The following is a 22,054-nucleotide window of genomic DNA, read 5'->3' as shown; positions in this document are numbered from 1 at the left end:
CCCTTCCCCCTGCCTTATGGGTACCCCCCAACCTGAGGGTCTCTCCCCCCATGCGGTATGTTCTCTCTCGCACTCCCTCCTGGGGGTCCTCAGTGCTCCAAGAGCTGCAGCTCGGGCACTCGGAGGCGCCAGGTGGTCTGTGCCCTTGGGGCCCCCAGCCGCTGTGGGAGCCTGCAGCCGTCCAAGCCCGCAGCCGTGGAGGCCTGCAACACGCAGCCCTGCGATCTCCCTCCAGGTAAGGACGGGAGGGGCACCTGGAGCCTGGCCCAGCCTCTAGCCCTGCTGGCAACCTGGCCAGCACCTCCTGCCCCTGCGCCTTTGCCTGTGCCCTCAGCCCCCTGGACCACCCTCCTCTCAGGTCTCCATGTGTGAGGCCTTTGCCGCCCACAAAGGCCAGCTCTTGGCAGTCTCATCAGGCAGCCGCGTGGCGCCCCCAGGTGGCAGTACCTCCCCCTCACACCCTCGAGCTCTCTGCTGGCACACAGGTGCTGCAGTGGTTGTTCGTGGCTTGTTAGGCCTACTAGCTATAAGCTTCCTGAGGGCCAGGTCCACTTCCTTCTTCCTGTTTTGTTGTTCATTTCCTCAGTCGGGTCCGACTCTTTGTTACCCCATGGACTGCAGCACACCAGTCTTCCCTGTTCTTCACTATCTCCCGGAGCTTGCTCAAACTCATCTCCATTGAGTGGGTGATGCCATCCAACCATCTCGCCCTCTGTCGTCCCCTTCTCCTTCCTTCCATCTTTCCCAGCATCAGAGTCTTTTTTAATGAGTCAGCTCTTCCCATCAGGTGGCCAAAGTATTGGAGCTTCAGTCTCAGCATCAGTCCCCCTAATGAGTATTCAGGACTGATTTCCCTTAGGACTGACTGGTTTAATCTCCTTGCAGTCCAAGGGACTTTCAAGAGTCTTTTCCAGTACCACAGTTCTAAAGCATCAATTCTTCAGCACTCAGCCTTCTTTATGGTCCAACTCTCACATCTGTACATGACTGCTGGAAAAACCATAGCTTTGACTATACAGACTTTTGTCAGCAAAGTGATGTTTTTGCTTTTTAACATGCTGTCTAGGTTGGTCATAACTTTTCTTCCAAGGAGCAAGTGCCTTTTAATTTCATGGGTGTAGTCACTGTCCACAGTGATTTAGGAGCCCAAGAAAATAAAGTCTGTCACAATTTCTATTGTTTCCACATCTATTTACCATGAAGTGATGGGACTGGATGCCATGATCTTTGTTTTTTGAATGTTGAAGTTTAAGCCAGCTTTTTCACTCTCCTCTTTCACCTTTATCAAGAGGCTCTTTAGTTCCTCTTTGCTTTCTGCTATTAGGGTGGTGTCATCTGCATATCTGAGGTTATTGATATTTCTCCCAGCAATCTTGATTCCAGCTTGTGCTTCATCCAGCCCGGCATTTTGCATGATGTACACTGCATGTAAGTTAAATAAGCAGGGTGACGATATACAGCCTTGATGTGCTCCTTTCCCAATTTTGAGCCAGTCTGTTGTTCCATGTCTGGTTCTAACTGTTGCTTCTTGACCTGTATACAGGTTTTTCAGGAGTGAGGGAAGGTGGCCTGATATTCCCATCTCTTCAAGAGTTTTCCACAGTTTGTTGTGATCCACACAGTCAGAAGCTTTAGCATAGTCAATGAAGCAGAAATAGATGTTTCTCTGGAATCCTCTTGCTTTCTCTGTGATCCAACAGATGTTGGCATTTTAATCTCTGGTTCCTCTGCCTTTTCTAAATCCAGCTTGTACATCTGGAAGTTCTTGGTTCATGTACTGTTGAAGCCTAGGTTGGATTTATGAGTGTTACCTTGCTAGCATGTGAAATGAGTGCAATTGTGCAGTAATTTAAACATTTTTCTGGCATAGCCTTTCTTTGGGATTGGAATGAAAACTGACCTTTTCCAGTCCTGTGGCCACTGCTGAGTTTTCCAAATTTGCTGGCATATTGAGTGCAGCACTTTCACAGCAGCATCTTTTAGGATTTGAAAGAGCTCAACTGGAATTCCATCACCTCCACTAGCTTTGTCCGTAGTGATGCTTCCTAGGGCCCACTTGATCTTGCACTCCAGGCTGTCTGGCCCAGGGTGAGTGATCACGCCATTGTGGTTATCTGGGTCATAAAGATCTTTTTGTTTGTATAGTTCTTTGTATTCTTGCCACCTCTTCTTAATATTTTCTGCTTCTGTTAGGTCCATACCATTTCTGTCCTTTATTGTGCCCATCTTTGCATGAAATGTTCCCTTGGTATCTCGAGTTTTCTTGAAGAGATCTCTAGTCTTTCCCATTCTATTGTTTTCCTCTGTTTCTTTGCATTGATCACTGAGGACGTCTTTCTTCTCTCTCCTTGCTAGCCTTTGGAACTATTCTTGCTGCTCTTTCTTCCTGTTTATATCCCCAGGGAACCTAGCTGGCACGTGGTCGGTCCTCAGTAAATGTTTGTTGAAGGACTGAGTGCAGAGAGGGAGGCGGTCCAGGAGAGATGTCCTTCTCATTGCCTCTGCCTTCCCAACCCCCTTCACCCACCATCCTCACTGGGAAAGAAGGTGTCCCAGTCCTGAGGAGCTGTACGACAGGGGGCCCACAACACAGGCCATCAGGTTACTTGATTTGAGGAAGTGTTATTGGGGGAAGGTGTGGGCTGGGGCTGTGCAGGGGTGGCCAGGGGTGTGGCCTTCTGAGACCGCAGAGAGGTATGTTTGGCCCTGACGTGCCAATGACGGGGAAATGGTAGGATGCCAGTGGAGGCATGTGGCAAGGTGGCCAAGAACTGGTGGCCCAGAGTCAGCAGCTAACTGGGTTCAAATCTCCCCTCCGTTGCTGACCAGCCGTGTGACCCTGGGCAAGGGTCTCTCCTCTCTGATCCTCTGCTGGCCCAGCTGTGCAGGGGGGTTAAGGAGACTGACTTTCCAGGCTTGTGGTGATCTCTTGGCATAGTACCTGCACACACAATACTCCATACATGAAGTAGTTGTTCAGTCGCTCAGTAGTGGACTACTGTTTGTGACCTCATGGACTGCAGCACACCAGGCTTCCTTGTCCTTCACCATCTCCCATAGTTTGCTCAAATTCATGTCCATTGAGTCGGTGATGTTATCCAACCATCTCATCCTCTGTTGTCCCCTTCTCCTCCTGCCTTCGGTCTTTCTCAGCATCAGGGTCTTTTCCAGTGAGTCGGCTCTTTGCATCAGGTGGCCAAAGTATTCAGCTTCAGCATCAATCCTTCCAGTGAATATTCAGGGTTGGTTTCCTTTGGGATGGACTGGTTGGCTCTCCTTGCTGTCCAAGGGACTCTCAAGAGTCTTCTGCGACACCACAGTTCAAAAGCGTCAATTCTTCGGCGCTCAGCTTTCTTTATGGTCCAGCTCTCACATCCGTATGGAGGGAGGGTAGCAGTAGTGGTAAGGCCCTGTGGGGCCCTGGGCTGGGCTCCTGGGCCTGGCCTTCTGGCTACACACGCAGGAGGTTCCTCAGCCCTTACAAGTCCAGCTCCCTCGAGCCACTTGGTGTCCTGGGGCCCTGGACACCTTACTGGAAGGTGGCCGAAGCCTGCCTCAAAGAGGCATTCACTCCGAAAGGAAGGAAACAGGAGGAGCACTTCCGGCCAGGATGAGTTGTGAAAGGAGGACACCTGCATTGCTATTTTCATAATTATAGAAATAATTAATGTGTGTTCATTGTGGAACGTTTCGAGAAATTAGAAACGTAGTATATAGAGAGAAACTTAAATTGGCCTTAATCCCAGCTGTTACTGGATAAATCCTTAGTGTGTTTCCTTATAATGTATCTGTGATTTCTGTATCTGCTTTTCCCCCCCAGTGACATTTGGTGTGTGAACATTTTCATCTTGTGATTTCTAGGGGCTCCACAGAAGTCCACTTGTGGGTGAGAATTTAGAATTTGTGTGGTTTCTACTGTTTTGGATACTTACTGGCGAGTGCCCTGGAGGAGGGGGTGAGTGTCCAAAGAGGGCTCCCCTTGAGCCGTGGACGTCTAAGAGCCGACACGCTGGACAGTTCTGCTTCCCCCTCTTTCTAGAGCAGCACATAGTGGAAATAAACAACCCCACATGTCATTAAAAATTTTCTAAGAGCCACATTTTAGAAAATAAAAAGAAACAAGTGAATCTGCATTTAATAATATGTTTTATTTAACCCAATAAAATACTTTTTAGCCTGGAATCAATATAAAAATTGTAGGATATTTTATATTTTTTTCACAAGATTTTAAGCTTTGAAGTCCACTGTATAGGTTACACTTACGGCACATCTCAGTTCAGATGCTGGAATCCCACTGGTGTAGTCGGTCTCAGTTTAAGTTGAAAAAGCAGACTCACCTACCCAACTTGTCCCAGACATACTGAAGCATCTTCCAATAAATGAATCAAGTGTTAGTGTTTAAATTGTAAATTTAACTCTGATTCAACAAAATTTGAAACTCAGTTTCTCGGTCACTCTGGCCCCATCTCCAGTGCTCAGTAACTGTGAGACCAGTCGGGAGCCAGGACTGGCACTGGCCCAGGGTGGGGTGGGGGGTTGTGACAGGTCTCTTCAGGGGGCTGCTCTTAAGGCTGGGAGGATGCTGAAGGCCTCAGGCCTCTGGCTATGGGTTACATTTCTCTGATAGGCTCAGGGGAGCCATTGAAAGTTTGGGAGCTCGAAGTGACACCGTGAAAGATGGTTAGGACATTTGGTGCCTGCCTGAGGGTCAGGCTGAAGTGGCGAGAGTGGGAGCAGGCTGCAGGCATGCAGGCTCAGAGTTTGACAGCCGGAATTCCCGGGCCTGGCTGGGGACCGTGAACCCACGGCCAAATGTAGACAGGAGACCAGAACCAGGCAGAGAATTTGAATCAACCTTGTCTGAGCTTGTGGCCGAGGTGGGACGGGCAATACATGGAAAACAAAGATTTGATCACATATCTACCGGAATCTTCCAACTCCAAATTATTATTTTTAAAAGTTCCCTGGGACTGTATGTAGTTCCCTGGGACGAGATGTAGTTCCCATGGAGATGGACTTTTCACTTTTTTTTTTTTTGTAACTTTGTTCCACTATGTAGTGATATGTTTATTGTGGAAAATTTGAAAAACACTTAACAAATAGAAGGAAGCACCCCCCTCACCCAGCCCCCTGGCAAAACCCACACACAGAGCAGGCAGAGCCTTTCACTGTGAGCATTTTGGGTTTTTTAATTTATTTTATTCAAGTAGAGTTGATTTACAATACAGTGCTAGTTTCTGCTGTACAGCGAAGTGATTCAGTTTTTTAAGATATGTGTATGTATACACACACATCCTTTTTTGTATTCTTTTCTCTTTTGCTTCTGTGGTGGCTCAGCGGTAAAGAACCGCCTGCAATACAGGAGTTGCAGGAGACACAGGTTCAATCCCCGGGGTGAGGAAAATCCCCTGGAGAAGGGCATGGCGTCCCGCTCCAGTATTCTTGCCTGGAGAATCCCATGGGGTCACAGAGAGTTGGACATGACTGAAGCGACTTAGCACACACGGTCTATCGCGGGATATTGCATCTAGCTCCCTGTGCTCTACAGGAGGGCCGTGTTTATCCATTCTCTATGTGATAGTTGACATCTGCCGGCCCCGCACTCCCAGCCTCCCCCTTGGCGACCACACCTCTGTTCTCTGTGCCGGTGGGTCTGTTTTGTAGTGAGCTTTGGCCATATCTTGCTTAGTATTATTTTGGGCATCATTTTTAAAAACTCCTGTTGTCCTCTTTTTATCTACAGCCTTTTGCATTTTTTTCTATAACATTTTGTGATGAAAAATCTTTTAAAAACCTTTATTGAGGTTCATTATCATACACCATAAAATTTACCTGTTCTAACGGTACAGTTCGTGATATTGAGTAAGTTTGCCAGGTTGGACAAGAGACGAGGAGAAACGTTAATCACGCAGGAAAGATGGAGAGCTGTGTGTGCCCGCCATCAAGTTCTACAATTAATATTTTGTTGTAATTACATTTTCATCATCTACTCTCTATCTCATTTATCAATTCAGTTGTTTTTAATATGGAATTTTTTACTGAGGTGAAATTCAATAACAGTTAACCACTTTAATATATACAATGTGCTCTTATTTGTTCTCAAGGTTGTATGACCACCAGCTCTCTCAGTTGAGTTCAGTCGCTCAGTCGTATCCGACTCTTTGCGACCCCATGGACTGCAGCACGCCAGGCCCTCCTGTCCATCACCAACTCCTGGAGCTTCCTCAAACTCATGTCCATTGAGTGGGTGATGCCATCCAACCATCTCATCCTCTGTCGTCCCCTTCTCCACCTGCCCTCAATCTTTGTAGTTTCAAAAATTCTCACCACCCCATAAAAGTACTCTGTACCCGTCAGTTAATCACTCCCCATTAACCCTGGTCCTCTTGGCGGGTGGCCAGATCGCTGTGTCTCCGTGGATTTGCCAGTGCTAGCTACATCAGGTCAAGGAATAGCATACCTTTTGCATGTGGCTTCTTTCACTGAGCAGAATGCTTCTGAGGTTCGTCTAAGTTGTGGCATATATCAGGACTTCATTGCTTTTTATGGCTAAATTGCAGTCAATCGTGGATGTACCCAGTTTGTTTATCCGCCTGTCTGTGGATGGATATTTGGGTTGTTTCCACTTTTTGGCTTTAGTGAATACTGATGCTATGAATATTCATGTATAAGTTTCTGTGTGGCTGTCTGTGTTCTGTTCTCTGGGTTTATACTTAGAAGTGGAGTTTCTGGGCTGTATGGTAACCATGTAACTGTTCTGAGGGACTGCCAGGCTATTTCCACAGTCTCCACCATTCTTTATTCCCACCAGCAGTTGCGTGAGGGTTCCATCCTCATCCTCGCCGACCCTTGTTATTGCGGTCTTTCTGATTAGAACCACGCTAGTACCTGTGAAGGGGCGTCTCCTTGTGGCTCCGGTTTGCATTTCCTTAATGGCCGATAGTGTTGAGCATCTTTTCACGTGCTTATCGGCCATCCCTGAGTCTTCTTTGGAAAAGTCTTATGTTCAAGTTCTTTGCCCATTTAAAAATTGGATTATGTTTTCTTCAATCCAATTAAAAATTTTTGTGTTACCATTTTTTATGTTGTTGGGATCAAACATAAATGCTCTCTTTACATGCGGCTTTTCTCTTTGCTAAACACGTGACATGGGCGTTTTCTATGTGACGAGAGACTCTTTTGAAACCTGGGAAGGGTGTTGACAAAAACACAGGCCTGCTGCTCTTCACTTCTGCTCTCCCGGGTTTCCCGGGTCCTGCCTGAGTGGTGGGGTGGGAGCAGATGTTGGGGGGTGGCCTTCCCCCTGCTCCCTGATGCCCTGGCTCCCTGCAGAGGTCCCCAGCATGCCGGAAGTACACACCAGCCCCAGGGACCCCCGGATGTCTTTGGGTCCACGGGAGGCCTCTGCCTCAGGTGAGACGCTTGGTGGAAGCTCCCAACCCCGGGGCCCCTTGGGATGGACGTTGAGGGTGGGGGCAAGTGGCTGTGGGGGGAAGGGATGTAGAGAGGAGGATTTGACACGGACAAAGACGGAGGGTGAGGAGTCAAACAGAGACATCGCGGATCTTTCGTTTCCTCCTCTTTCCAGATTTCAGAGACCAGTGGTGGGCACCCCAGGAGCAGCCCTCGGCACGGGGTAACCCCAGAGGAGACCAGAGCCCACCCCTGTCAGCCCCAGGCCCTGCCCCGTCTCTGCAGCTCTCCTCATACCGGCAGCCTCTGCGACCGGGCTCTGGGCCCCGCGACTGCAGACAGAGCTCCCACGGGTGCTGCCCTGATGGCCACACCGCGTCCCTTGGGCCACAGTGGCAAGGCTGCCCTGGGGCCTCCTCGTGTCAGCAGAGCAGGTGGGTGCCTCTCCCCCCTCCCCAGGTCAGAGAGGGCAGGGCAGGTCTCTGCTCCGAGCGGGTAGGGTGGGTTAGCAGAGGTCCGGAGCGGGACTCCAGGGCTGTTGTGTCTGAGCTGCCCAGTGTGGGCAGAACTGGGGACTTGGCTTCCTCCCGCTGAGCTCGCTAACCTGTTGGGTTAAGAAAAAAAGCCCCCCACTCTCTCTGCAGAGATCAGCCTGTTGAGATGTAGCCTGAGGCTCGGGGAAGGCAAGTAGGGTATGAATTCTAGCTCTGTGATCCAAATGAGGCTCCTGCTCTCTCGGGCTGAGGTACTAAGGGCCACGATTCTGGAGTCAGCAGCTTGAGGGGGTGAGTCTCAGCTCAGCCAGTGACCCAGCTGTGTGACTTGGGGCAAGTTACTTAACCTCTCTGATTCTGGCTTTCTCTGTTGAGAATTGGGAACAGTGACAGCCACTGACTGGGGCCACTGTGAGGATGGACCAGATCACGTGGTGCCTGGCCCACAGGTGCTTCGACACATTCCTTCCTTCGCCTTCCTTCCCACCTCCTGGTTGGTGGAGGGGAAGTAAGCCCCAGGCTCCTTTGACCCTTCTGCTGCCCCACCTCCCAGCTGCCTCCATTCTGTAAAACCTCCCTGGGAACCTGGTGTCTGGGGAGCTCAGGTGACTTTCCACCTCCTTGGTTTTGTGGTGGGATGTGTGAGTCAAGGATCTGTTGATTATTAAGGGTTTAGCTCTGCTTATTGTCTTCCTGTTGCCCTCCCTGAGAGCCCCTATATGGTGAGTGGACGTGGCGGAGACTGCGGTTCGCCACATGGTTTGCCCTGCACGCAAGGCCCCCCTATCTCCCCACTCAGATCCTCACCTGGTTAAGCCCCCTGGCTCAGGGAGCCTCAGAGCTTGGATCCTGGGGTGCTGGAACTCAGGTTCCCTGATGGGGCAGGGGTCAGGGCTGTAATGTCTTTCCAGGTTCGGGTGCTGCCCTGACGGGGTGACTGTGGCCGAGGGGCCCCATCAGGCAGGCTGCATGAGCTCTTATGGACACGACAACTCCGGGGGCAGGCCAGGATCAAGAGCAGCGGCCTCCGCAGTGAGTATCTGCTCACCCCAGGGCCACAAGTCCAGCCTGCAGGCCTGCTCAGTGCTGCTGTGATGCAGGCTCGTGGCAGCTTTGACCTTGCGGAGGGAGGTCCCTGAAGCTTGCTGGCCTGGCTTGTCCTCTCGAAGGCACAGGCTTCCGCGACAGGCCCGGGCTGGGGGTTCATCCGACCTTCTCCTGGATATGATCTCCAGGGCTGGGATTTTGCTCAATGGGGTCATAGTTCTGTCCCTCTCTCTTCCTGCCATCCTACCCCCAGCAGCCTGGAGTCCTCCTACCAAGAGCTAGACCTCCATCTAACTTCCCAATCCTGGGCTCTCTCCCCAGGTCCCCAGTGCCCACCGGCCCCAGGCCCAGCAGAAGGAGCCCAGCGAGTGCCGGGGCTCCCAGTTTGGCTGCTGCTATGACCACGTGGCCTCCGCACTGGGCCCCCTGGGGGAAGGCTGTGTGGGCCAGCCCAGCTCCGGTGAGTGGCTGGTCCTCCGCGTCCTTACTAGTGGAAAGCCTCTCGTCCCACTCTGCTCACCGCCCTGCCTTCCTCCTGGCAGGCTTATCACTCGTTTCTTCCACCAATACTTCCTGGCACCTGCCAGGCGCCGGGCTGGGGAACGGTGCTGGATTATCCTGCCAGACAGGTCATCCTCACCCCTGAGTTTGCACTCGTGGCCGCCTGGCTGCCTGTGGGAGCTGGGAGCATGGTCAGTGGGGAGTCCATAGAGAAGGAAGACCTGTGCTGCCCCTTGGGGCTCAGCCCCCTCCAGAGGCAGAGGCCAGGGCTGGGATGGATGGGGTGCCCACCCTGCCTGGGATGCGTCCTGGAGGAAGGACCGTGAGGTGGGAGCACAGTGCCCACGTGGAGCTGCCAAGGACCGTCCCGGGGATGCTGGAAGCGAGGGGGCAGAGTCTGCAGGGAGCTGGGCACCTGGGTCGGGGGGGCTTTAAGTGGGGGGCCTGGAGGGTCACATCTGAGTGTGGAGAAGGATGGCTAGGCTGGGGGCTGGAGAAGGTTCTGAGCTGGTAAGGGGCCCCAGGAACAAGGGTGGGCCCCCTCCCTGGGCATCTTGGCAGCCTGTGGGGGCTCAGGGCTGGGTATTCCTTCTGCGTGAAGCACGTCAAGGGTTGGCCCTGGGGCTGCTCTGTGTGCGCTGGGCGGCCTGGGTCAGGTGGGGAGGAGCATGAGGGCGCCCATCCAGGGAGCTCACAGCCCTGATCCTCTGCAGGGCTCCAGCTCTGGGGGTGCGGAGCAGGCTGGTTCTGCTGGGGTCCCAGGGCAGTGAGCAGAGTCTGTCCCCAGAGCCCGTCAAGGGCCCCAGCAGTAGTGCGGGTGTGCACTGAAGCTGAAGCTGGGGAGGGCCTTGCCCCTGAGTTCTGGGCCACGTTTGCAGCTTCCCTACTGGGTTGCGGTGACCTGTGTGCTTCCTGCCCCCCTCAGCGTACCCCGTGCGGTGCCTGCTGCCCAGTGCCCACGGCTCCTGCACTGACTGGGCCGCCCGCTGGTACTTCGTCCCCTCTGTGGGCCAGTGTAACCGCTTCTGGTACGGCGGCTGCCACGGCAACGCCAACAACTTCGCCTCAGAAGAGGAGTGTGTGAGTGCCTGCCGGGGACCCCAGCCCGGGGCCGGGGCCTCTGGCCAGAGCACCCACAGAGATGGTGGCGGCAGCGGTCCTGGGGGCCAGCAGGCCGCCAGCCGGCATGGGCCGGGGCCCGTGGTCCAGAGAGGACCCTTGCCTTCCGGTGGCCTCCGCTGGCAAGACCAAGAGCCTGGGCCGGGGGTGATGGACCACAGACAGGCCTTTGGAGAGGGGCCCTGGGGCCAGGAGACTGGACCCAGTCCCCCTGGACTGAGTGGAGATGCAGGACGACCAGCGCCTCCTTCCCGTGGCTCCTCCTACAGGTGAGGCCCCCCCTTCCCCAGGTGGGATGGGGATAGGGACCCAGGCAGGCCAGGGGCTGAGCCTTTTAGGGCTAAAACCCTGAGATCAGCTGGGCCTCCCTCCACCTCTCACCTGGAGGGCTTTGCTACCATCATTCCACAGGTGGGAAATCTCAGGCTTTGGAGACATGAGGCTTGCCCAGGGTCGGGTGGATGGTGGTGCCTGAATTCTCCAGCACATCTTGCTGGGATGGTCCAGGGCCTGTCTAGTTGAAGCTTAAGAGCTTCATGACCTTTGGCAAGTCATCCAGCTTCCCGAAGCCTCAGTTTCTCGACCTGTAAAATGGTGATATGATCTCATAGGTTTAGTGTGGATCCCGTTTGTTGTCACTCTTTGGGTCATATTAATGAAAGCTGGGAAGATTAAAAACAGAACTTTGAATTCCTGATGGATCAGGCGTGTGTGCTGTTGCCTGGCTGCTCCTCTCCCAGGCTCTCCATCCTGGGCCCTGGGCCTGTTCTGTGCTCATTAATTTGGGCTGTGCTGGGTCTTTTGTGCGGGGTTTTCTCTCCCTGCAGCGAGCAGGGTCTCCCCTCTGGTTCTGGGTCACGGGCTCTGGGCGTGTGGGCTTCAGTAGCTGTGGCTCATGAACTTAGTTCCCCTTTGGCATGTGGGTTTCTCAGATCAGGGATTGAGCCTGTGTCTCCTGCACTGGGAGGCACTTCTTAGCCACGGGGCCACCAGGGAGGTCCATGTTCTGTGCTCTTGCGGGAACAAGTTGAGGGTACAATGCCTGTGAGTATTTTGGGGGTGGGGTGGGGAGGGGGGATTCTTGACTCCACAGACTTCTGGAGCGTGGCTTCCATGAGAAGTACCTCTGGTAGTTCCATGAGTACCAAGGGGGTACCTCTGATACCCATGATGAGGTACCAGGCTTTCTGTGGGGACACACTGATGAAGGGATAGTCCCCGATGCTGGCCCTCATGTGACTGTCCCACCTTCCCAGGATCACTCTGGCGGGCTCAGAGCCCTCCGTAGTGCAGGCGGCCCTGGGGCAGTTGGTGCGGCTCTTCTGCCCGGAGAGTGGCTCCCCGGACCCCCACTCCAGGTGGCAGAAAGATGGGCGGCCCATCTCCTCTGACAGGTGGGTACAGCCAGCCGGCTCCCCACCCAGCCCCTCTGATTCCCGGGGATGGGAGGGTGAGAGAGCACGGGGTAAGCCCCTCTGGTGGGAGCCAGGCTTGCTGTTGCCTCAGGACACAGCGCTCAAGCCACCTCCCCGTCCTCAGGCACCGGCTGCAGTCCGACGGCTCCCTGGTCATCAGACCCCTGAGGGCAGAGGACGCGGGCACCTACAGCTGTGGTGGCCAAGGGCCAGACCATCACTCTCAGCAGGTCCAGCTCCGCATCACAGGTCTCGTCCCCACCCCACCACCTCCCTTCGGTTCTTCTGGGCCCCAGGGTGGGGGTACCGGCCGGGGCGCCCCCACACTGGAGGACTAGGGCGGGAAGCAGGCCGCGGCATCCTGGCGGCTGGGTCCCCGCGCTGCAGGTCGCCTGGGGCAGACACCTTGCCCTGTGTGGCCCTTGCTTCTTGTTGGTCCCCTGCCAGCCTCATGGGCACCATTCCTTCCATCCGCTTCTCTCCACAGCTCACCCCTTGCTTCTGGCTTCACAATAGGGGGTGACGTGGCTGTGCCTTCTGAGGCTGAACCAAGGCACTTCCCCGAGACCAGGGACCCAGCCCAGGACTACAGCCCTGGGGACCCCAGCCGCGAGGGCCCCGCCGCCGCCTCACACCCGTGGCCCCTGACCAGGTGTGGTGCTCAGCACTGTCTGCCGGCCGGCTGGCCCACCGCGGGCCGGGGTCAGGGAGGGCAAGTGGACAGTCCCCAGGCCGGCGTGTGCTGTGACCAGGCTTGCTGGCCGCCTGCTCGGGGCTCTGGGAGGGGAGGGTGAACGTGGCTCCCGGAGCCCGGCCTCTGAAGCGGGGATGGGGAGTCCTGCCCACCACCGGGAGCACTGGGGAGCGGAGCCCATCCTGGCCCTAGCCTCAGGAGCTAGAGGGCTGAGCCGGCCTTGAAGAAGGGAGTTTACAGAGCAGGTGGAGAGGGCTGGAGGGGCCCACATCAGGGACCTGGTGCAGGGTGGGCAGGACGCAGAAATTCTGGTGGCGGAGGTGAGAAAGCCAGAGCTGGCTTTGAGCCTGGGTCCCAGGTATTTGTCGATGTCTCCCAACCAGAATGAAGGGCTGAGGCTGGAGAGCGGAATCTTGTCAGGGTTGTGGGGAGAAGGGGCCCATGAGGCCGGGTAGGGGTCCCGTCCCCAGGCAGGAGGGTGGTCAGGGGGAGGCAGCGGCGAGGAGCCCCCTCCCAGCTGAGTGACGCTTGCTCTGCAGGGTGCGTCTTGACCGGAGCCAGCCCGGGGTGCTGGACGCCCAGCTGGGCCAGCGAGTCCGGCTGACCTGTCGTGCTGAGGGCTTCCCACCCCCGACTATCGAGTGGCAGAGAGACGGGCAGCCTCTCTCCTCCCCCAGGTTTGTTCAGCTCCCCTCCCCTGTCCTGCCTCCGGTCCCGCCCCGTCTGGGCAGATGCCGTGCCCTGGTCAGACCTGAGCGGGACCCCAGGGCCTCTGGAGAGACGGGGTTGCTAGGCGGAGGGCTCCTTGGGCAGACCACGCTGGGATCTCTGGACCTTTCCAGAGTGTGGCTAGTGGACAATCACAAGAAGCCAGCCAACAGGTGACGGCCTGTTGGGACGAAGTGGAGGCAGATACCCTTCTGGCTGTAATCGTAAGACCTAACATATATGGGGCCCGTGCTGAGGCTTAATCTCTTTCACGTGACATGCAGAAGAGCTAAAGGCTGCTGTTTTATCCGCATGTGACGCACGGAAGCTTACCACCACCCAGCTCAAAAGTGACCGAACCAGGACCCAGCCTAATAAACGAGTGTAGAAAAAAAAACCTTGAAACCCAAACCAGAATTATTTTGTATCCGAAAACTTGCAATGATCTGCTTGTTGCCAGGTTTTAAAGTCAGGCGTCATTAAGTAAAGGAGAGTGCCAGCAGCTGGAGGGTGGTCAGACCCCGCTGACTGGCAGGGCCCACTCAGCCTTTCACCAGGGGACGGGAGACCCTGACCCCCCTCCCACCCACCGGGAGCCTTGGGATGGAGCCACCTGACTGTGCTTGGCCCCCCCAGACACCAGCTGCAGTCCGATGGCTCCCTGGTCATCAGCCGCGTAGCTGTGGAGGATGGAGGCTTCTACACGTGTGTCGCGTTCAACGGGCACGACCGGGACCAGCGCTGGGTCCAGCTCCGAGTGCTGGGTGAGGCGCAGCTTGAGTGGGTGGGTGCGTGTGGCCAGTGGCCTCTGGGGTCAGGAGGGACACCACGGGTGTGCCGTGGCTGACAGTGCCCCCCTCCTCGGGCCCAGGGGAGCTGACCATCACGGGGCTGCCCTCCACGATGGCGGTGCCGGAAGGGGACACAGCTCGGCTGCTGTGTGTGGTGCCAGGAGAAAGCGTGAGCATCCGATGGTCCAGGTGAGGCTCTGTTCCTGGCCCTCAGGCCCTCACATCTGAGCTCTACAGCCCAAACCGGGGGCGGGGGTCCACCTTTGTGCAGAACGTTGCTGCCACCTGCACCCCTCCCCCTCACGTCTGCTCCTGCCTCCTGGCCTGGTGCCAGGGGAAGGGGCTACAGCGCCCTCCTCCCTTTATGGGGAAGCCCTGCCAGGACCGCTGTCTTCTCTGCTGGTTGGGCTACACACCAGAGCTTCTCTGTCGACGTCCTGGGCTGACGGTTTTAGTTGTCAGGGTGCGTTGGGGGATGTCCAGCTTCGGGGTGCCTGTGGCACTCCCTCCCACGTTATGGCCACAGAAAGTCTCCAGATGTTGCCACATGTCTCCTGGGTGGCGGATGCTCTGCTGGGCTGAGAAACACTGGGCTCCACTCAGCTCTGGGGGCTTTGGGTGGTCTTTTACCCCAAGTCTGCTGGGCTTTTCTTCATTCAGTAAACAGTTTGATGCCCCCTTCTTCCTTGCAGTATGTCAGGACGAGGCTAGGCACTGGGGATCCTGGGGTAATCTGAGCCCCCCAACACTCCAGGCAGGAAATGGCCCAGTGTCCCCCAGGCTCGGAGGTTTGCCCTGAGTGCGTCTGGGTCAGTGGGTGGCTCTGGAGGAGGCCTTAGACGGCCCCCTCCCCGGCCCTGGGAGATCCAGCTCAGCACCCCCCAGGGCTTGCAGGGTCTCCCAGCATCCTCTCTCCTCCAGGAACGGGCTGCCAGTGCGGGCCGACAGCCACCGCGTGCACCAGTCCCCGGACGGCACGCTGCTGATCCACAACCTGCGGGCCAGGGATGAGGGCTCCTACACGTGCAGCGCCTACCGTGGAAGCCAGGCCGTCAGCCGCAGCACCGAGGTGAAGGTGCTCCCGCCGGGTAAGGAAGGCCCACCCCAGGCAGCTGCTTGTCTTCGGGAGCTGGCCGTGTGCGGCCGGACGCAGAGCTCTGCCAGCTCCTGGTTATGTGACTTGGGGCAAGCCAGTCATCACGTGGCCCAAAACAGCCCTGGGAGGGAACTGCCAGGGCCCAGCTGTGCTGGTGGGCCTGGACGGTCATGGCTGTAGCACCTCACCAGGACCACGCAGGGCGTCGGGCCTGGCCGCCTCCTATCTGCCAGGCTGAGCGTGGAACTGGCCAGGTTAGAGGCTGCAGTCTGGTAGAAATGTTGCTTAGTGAGCGGGCCTGATGGTGGGCTTCCAGTTTATGAAGACAGGGACTGGGACCCAGCCAGGGCCCAGGGCAGGGCCTGGCATCACCAGGTGCTCAGGCTGAGTGCATGTGTGTGTGAAGGTGGTACCCTGGTGAAGGCACCATCCTGGAGGAGCTGCTTTTCACCTCAATCATGCCCAGCAGATAGATCTCTTGTCCACATACTTACCAAACTTACAAGACTTGAGACAGGCCAGAGTGCAGGTTTAAGTGAGAAAGATCGGTGTCAGGGGGCCCCCACATGGGCATGTCTGTGATTAGGTAGAGGCGTGTCTGCATGGGAAGCCAAACTAGAACCAGAAACTCAACTGACGCTGGAGTTTGGTAGGGCTCCTAATGATGCATGGTCACCAAGGTGAAACGGTGTGATGGGACTGCCTCCGAGACGGCACACTTACGGCCTCAGTCCTGCCGTCTTTCTTCTGCCCCGTTCGATGAGTGTTGGTAACCTGAGACACTTTCTTCGGGGGAGGAGGGCACCTCTTAAGGAGAAGCCATCTTCCTCTCTCCTTCAACTGTGTTGGTTCCGTCAGTTGAGCTGTATGTAGCTGCCGTCACCCATTTAAGCTTCTTGTGGCCTCTCACTGCTTGAGGCCGCCTCACTGCCCTGCTCATGGTTTGGCGGCATGCTGGAACTGCAGTGTTAGTACGGGCAGGGCCCTTGAGCTGGTCCCACTTTGGGGACAGCTTGCGAGCTTGCTTTCTCTTTTTTTCTTTATTGGTAGTTGCTTTGCAATGTTGTGTTAGTTTCTGCTGTACAACAAAGTGCTCTCAAGCTTTTTACCTAAAGGTCTAGGGTGAGAAACAGAAAATACTGTAAGGTTAAAACATGGGGAGTGGGGGTCACTCACACTTTTCAGAATGGGAATGCCCCAGTTACGTGCTGGTTATTTTAGCCATGGTTACTATGTGCTTCAGTTGCTATCATTAACTCCAAATGAGACAGCAGACACGGAGAGCTTATGTAACCATTAAGTCCCCTGGCTGGAAGGGGCAGAGCCAGAATGGTGCCCAGCCTGCACCATCACGCCCGGCACCTGCTTACCTCTGTCTGTGATGAGCCCAGGAGCTACGATGGCTGAGATTAAGTTGATAACCAAAGTGACGATTGTAAAAAATAAGCATAAATGACTTGTTCTTTATGTAAATGTAGGTAGTTCGTACTCTTGTTACACTGATGAGCCAAGCCTTCTCACAAAGCCATTGGCTGCTCAGGTGTTGTCTACTAGTTGTATCCGGGGGGAGGGTGTGGAGGGGGCCCTTCTGCAGCCCCGTGAGGCGACTCTGGGGAGCTGCTGTCAGGCCTAAGCCAAGCTGAGCCCTGAGAGCCCCTCCCAGAAAGAAAAGGGAGGTTAACTAGGCAAAGCGACTTCAGTCCGAAGACGGAGCAGTGGAACGCAAGTCCCACGGTGATTTATAAGTTATGGACGTGCCGAGCGGATTCCGAGGGGAGGCACCCGGCGCTCTGCGCGCAGTGTTGCCTCAGCGCCACCGCTGCCAGCCTGTCCTCCATCACTGGCCTGATGGGCTCTGCTGTGTCTGGGGGAAGTGGGAACAGCTGGAAAGCTAGGGAGCTAAGTGACTGAGCTGGGGCTACTGAAGGCACAAACGCTTAAGTGGGAGGAAACCAGCAGTGAGAGAGAGAAGACCTCTCTTGCCAAGTCAAAACTGTGCTTGGGGCTGACCCCGCTCTCCTTGTCCAGAGGCTGCGGCCATATATTCATGCGTCTCCTCAGGTCTCAGTAGTCAGAGCAGGGGGTTAACTTCCAGAGATGTTTAATCAGCTGGAGAGTCAATATCTGGGGTTCTGCAATGGGCTGTGCACTAGGGCAAGCGGTGGGGGTGGGGGAGAGCTACAAAAGGATAACAGGAGGCCCACTGCACGCCGAAGTGGAGCCCAGGGCAGTGAAGACCGTGTGCCCTCAGCTGGACACACAGGTGTTACCGGGATACACTGACCGGCATCTTTGGGAGCCCGGCGGTTACAGAGCTGCTCTCCTTTAGGGGAACGACATGGCAGGTGTTTCCAGCCACACGGAGCTTTCTCACCACCCTCTCTCCCCCCCCCCACCCCGCCCCGGTGTCTCGCAGTGCTGGCCGCCCAGCCCCGGGACCCCAGCAGGGACTGTGTCGACCAGCCGGAGCTGGCCAACTGTGACCTGGTCCTGCAGGCCCGGCTCTGCGGCAACGAGTACTACTCCAGCTTCTGCTGCGCCAGCTGCTCCCGTGTCCAGCCGCCCGTGCAGCCCGTCTGGCAGCAGGGACACAGCTCGTAGTGCTGGGAGGAGGCGGCTCTCGGTCTCCCCTCTCTGGCTGAGGAGGGAGTTCTCCTCCACAGACACTGGCCTGGTCAGAGCCGCCCCCCACCGTGGAGGGCCAGCAGCAGCGGTCCCAGTGGTGTCGGCGGCTCTGACCCAGCGGCCTCTTGTTTGCAATAAGGACACTTTTCACTTGACAATTTCTCTCTCTGATTTGTTATGCAGGATCAGCTCACTGTGTCTTTAAAACCAGCTACCAGGGTTCTCCCTTTGCTGAAGGCTAGGTGGGGAGGTGTGTCCTGTCTGATTGGGGAAGGTAACTCCTGGTGTGTAAGGGAAACATTCTTTGCTAGACCTAGGTCCCATCTGGGGTCCAGATGGGGTTCATCACTCCAGTCTCTCTAGCCCTTCCTAGGGAGTCTAGTGACCAGCTTTAGTTAATAGCACAAAGTTGGTGAAAGCCCTCAGCAAAGTGGGAGATAATGAAAACTAAAAACCAGGCACAGTACCAACAGGATAGAGGGACCAGTGGAACGGACGGTGACGTTAAGAAAGGGAAGAGGGAAGTGGTTTCAGAGTTAGGAGAGGTCATTCTTCCTCTTTCAGCCTCTTAAGGCCTTGATGAACAGAAGAGGCCTGGTTTCAATGAGCTTCTGAGTTCCTTTCCACTTTAACCTTCTCCCAATCCCCCAGAGGACGGGCTGGGCCTAGTAACAGGTCTTTCTGGGACACAGGAAAAACCAGCATTACCGGGACAAGTGATTTCTATTACCAGCACTAGCTGGAAAAGAAACAATTGCTTCATGGGTGAGTGATACTTCTTGGTCTACCTCTCATTCAGCAACAAAACATGGGTGGGGACAGAGGTCTTTTTTTTCTTTCCAGTTTTAAAAACCATTGAGGTGCATCCCCTTCCATGTACCATGGCTGGTTTGGCTATAGAAATTGGAAGGTAAGGGCTACTTTCTTGGACTCCACTGTTCTCTAGTTAAATCACTATTTGTCAGATTGGTGGCATACTCCAGACCTCAGCTAGCTCCTGGAACTAGTCAGAGTGGTGGGGTATGGTGAGAGTAAAACTCAGTCTAGACCAGTGGTTCTCACACTGGGAGCTTTTTCAAGAACTGAGGCTGGGGGGTCTACTCCCCGGAGATTTAAATTGGTCTGGAGTATGGGCTGGATATGAGGATTTTTAAAAGCTCCCAGATGACTCTCATACATATCCACGGTTCAGAGTCACTGCTGTGGCCCAACTTCTCAGAATGTGAGTCTTGTTAAAATGCAAATTCTGACGACTAGGTCTGGGCTGGGGTGGAGGTTGTGTGTCTACACAACCGCCAGGTTCAAGCCTGTACTCGGAGCACCGATAACCTGACCTCAGAGATGTGCTCAGGAACGACCGGAGGCTCGAGTATGAATACAGATAGGCACTTTAAGAGTATACTAGCCCCAGTGAAAGATTTTCTAGCCATCACACTAGAGATCTGCGGCAGCAGCGGAATGCAGAGAGGACGAGACCACAAGGATCTGAGACTCATTCGCTAATAGAGCAAAGGGCAAAGAACAGCTCTTCATGGCAAAAGCTTCTACCACGAACATTTATTTTTGTTAAAGCAGATTATAAATTCTCATCAGTACAAATATATATATAACATACATTTGATTGTAAGGCCAACGTTCGAAAGTAAAAATGAGATGGGATCTTACGTTGTTACCAGAGGTCAAGTGGCTACAACTGGCAACAGGATGTTCAGCTCACCACAAGAGGGAGGGATGCACGCACACACACGCACGCACGCACACACACGCAGTGCTAACAAGACTAGGACCTCCATCCCCACAAAACTCGTGGGAACAAAACTTAAAAGGACAAAACAAAACCCACCAAGACCTACATGACAAACCAACACGGTAACCTGCGTTCCCGTCTCATGGATATGATTACATCATTGTCACCTTAGTGTTAAAGGATTAACATAAGGAAACTGCAGCAGTATAGAAAAGACAAGACATTCTCTATTTAGATTGAACCCATTAAAATAAAGACATTACAGGTGTAAAACCAAGACAATACTGCTTGCTCTTTATTTAAAACTACTACCTAGCTGACCATACTGGTCATAAGCATGATTGTTGTTGCAGTGTGCTACTTACAGTAAGTGATACCAAGTGAGCTAGGGATCCCACCTGCCACTTCCAGCCCTTCCTCTTTTTTTACTTCAATAGGCATCAATGATAAACCAATCTTATGTACAATTTCTTACAGCTAACCTTTTTACCTTTGGCAAGATTACTTACAACTCATACAACTTTTTAATAGTGAGAACTATTTAAAATATTCTAAATGCATAAAAATAAAGATTTTGGCTTTTTGATATATATTTATAATATTTATTCTTACTCAAAATGGAAGCTCAACTTTACCCCTAAAACACAGCTCTGCTGGGCAGCTCCTGACAGGCCCTGCTGGGAATTCCAGCAGCACAGCCTGCCTCTCTTCCCCAGTCCCAGCACAGGCCACCCTGTTCTCGATCTTTAAGAAGGCTAGTGCTGAGAGAGCAGGTAGGTGAAAGGCCTGAAAACGAAGGGAGATCGTTTGGCTTCCCGTTGTGTTTTATATTCCAGTAAATGTGCTTTGAATACAGATTCCTGTTCAGATACTTCTGCCTCTCTGCTGCCAGAGACTAGTAAGGGGCTGAGGGAGGCGGGACAGAGGACAGGTCCTTGACTTTCTTAGTCTAACTGCAAAACAGCTCTTCCCTAGGAATGGGTCTCTCCACTTTTTTCAATCACCCCCATCCACATGCTATGCCTGGACATGCCCTTGGGGACCTTTGGGATTAGTGAAAAGCTTACTGGTTGGGAATGCAAAGTCCCCTTTGCTCCTCTGACCTCCACCCCCCACCCGGGCCTAAGTACAGACAAAATACATAAGCCATAAGGACTGCTTAAAGTTCAATTTCAAAAGTCTTCTGTAAATCACTGGAGAAGGGGTTGGTGGGGGAGGGGTTAGTACGCTGCTTGGACTTGCTTTCCAAGGCTGCCCACTGGGCCTCAAAGGGATCCACCGTGCAGGTGCCTGCAGGAGCCTCAGTCTGCTTGTCTCCCGAGGCCAACCTGCTGTCGTCTACGCCATTGAGAGCTGCAGAACCGTTGAGGTGCTGAGCAGGAGGCTTAAAGAAGGGACTGGCAGCAGCACTGCTTGTCTCATACTGTGGGAATGTCTGCTGCTTGACCAGGCTGGGAGACTGATGGGGCTGGGCAGCCTGTGGGTGGCCTGCGGTGCCAAACACATTGGCAACCATCTGGGAGGGAGTGATGCCCACCACAGGTACGTTAGGGGCTGGATAGGTCATCCCGTTAGCCACAGGATAGGACTGGGCAGCGACAAAGGCTGGCTGCAGGGGTGGGACCACGCCCACTGGCACGGGCTGAGAGGTGAGGAATGTATTTCCTTGGAAAGGTGGCACTGGCTGGGCGATGGCAGTGGGTGGGGGCGGCTGGAGGACCGGCTGCAGAGGGGCAGCTGAGGCCTGGGGCTGCTGAGCCCGGACGCTCTTGGACACCTCCTCCAACCAGCGGTCGGCCTCGGAGGGAGTGCGTCTGTGACCAGCCTGGAAGAGACCTGGAGAGACAGCACCGGAAGACTGGCCCCACTCGGTCCCTGGAAGCAACAAGAGGAAGACAGGGAAGAATCAGGATCTTTAGGGGCTTTTTTCTTCACCTGATAATCTCCATTATTTGAATAATCCTAATGTGGAACAAGCCCCCCCAGGGGGATGGTCTGTGGTTTTGGTAGGTGGGAGGAAAGTCTCTATTACCAGCTGAGGAGGTTTCGTGGGAGGACAGGGAGAACCCAGGAGACCTCAGCCGTGTGTCTGTCGTTTACCTCAGCCGTGTCTGGAAGGTGCCAGAGATGGCTCAACTGCACAAAACTGAAGCTGCTAGCTGGCATCAGAACCCTGCCCCCACTGGTGTGGCTCATCTATGGTCCAGAAACCAGCTTGCACATACTCTAAAGAGCTGAGGTGATTCACCTTCTGCTCTAACAGAATGAGAATAACCAGGGACTTGCTGCCTGCCTTCCAGACACATGTCTTCCTGGTGAACTGCCTTTTTGTAGTCTTTTTTGTAGGAGGCAGAGTTCTCTCTTCCTACAGGCATGTCCACTGATCTAGACCCAGACACAGGCT

At 54.5% G+C, this 22,054-nt stretch overlaps 2 protein-coding genes across 11 annotated transcripts in view; one reads left to right on the top strand and one right to left on the bottom strand.

The window, feature by feature from the left end:
* The window catches only part of PAPLN (papilin, proteoglycan like sulfated glycoprotein), a 31,737-nt gene extending 13,858 nt beyond the window's left edge, over positions 1 to 17,879 (top strand). The window contains exons 13-26 of the mRNA XM_068966378.1: positions 94 to 235; positions 7,333 to 7,413; positions 7,589 to 7,847; positions 8,819 to 8,939; positions 9,276 to 9,414; positions 10,381 to 10,843; positions 11,831 to 11,968; positions 12,114 to 12,238; positions 12,506 to 12,641; positions 13,223 to 13,360; positions 14,028 to 14,155; positions 14,263 to 14,371; positions 15,104 to 15,270; positions 17,695 to 17,879. Coding sequence (XP_068822479.1) covers positions 94 to 235; positions 7,333 to 7,413; positions 7,589 to 7,847; positions 8,819 to 8,939; positions 9,276 to 9,414; positions 10,381 to 10,843; positions 11,831 to 11,968; positions 12,114 to 12,238; positions 12,506 to 12,641; positions 13,223 to 13,360; positions 14,028 to 14,155; positions 14,263 to 14,371; positions 15,104 to 15,270; positions 17,695 to 17,879 — 2,331 coding nt within the window. The remainder of the gene's footprint in view (positions 1 to 93; positions 236 to 7,332; positions 7,414 to 7,588; positions 7,848 to 8,818; positions 8,940 to 9,275; positions 9,415 to 10,380; positions 10,844 to 11,830; positions 11,969 to 12,113; positions 12,239 to 12,505; positions 12,642 to 13,222; positions 13,361 to 14,027; positions 14,156 to 14,262; positions 14,372 to 15,103; positions 15,271 to 17,694) is intronic.
* Positions 17,880 to 19,451: 1,572 nt separating this feature from the next.
* Positions 19,452 to 22,054, bottom strand: part of NUMB (NUMB endocytic adaptor protein) — a 160,517-nt gene continuing 157,914 nt past the window's right edge. For all 10 annotated transcript variants that reach the window (XM_068966094.1, XM_068966103.1, XM_068966100.1 and 7 more), the window contains one exon: positions 19,452 to 21,525. In XM_068966094.1, coding sequence (XP_068822195.1) covers positions 20,810 to 21,525 — 716 coding nt within the window. In that variant the 3' untranslated portion in view covers positions 19,452 to 20,809. The remainder of the gene's footprint in view (positions 21,526 to 22,054) is intronic.

This window comes from Capricornis sumatraensis, chromosome 2, assembly GCF_032405125.1.
Source record: "Capricornis sumatraensis isolate serow.1 chromosome 2, serow.2, whole genome shotgun sequence".
Classification (NCBI taxonomy): Eukaryota; Metazoa; Chordata; class Mammalia; order Artiodactyla; family Bovidae; genus Capricornis; species Capricornis sumatraensis.
This window is presented reverse-complemented; position numbering and strand designations above follow the sequence as displayed.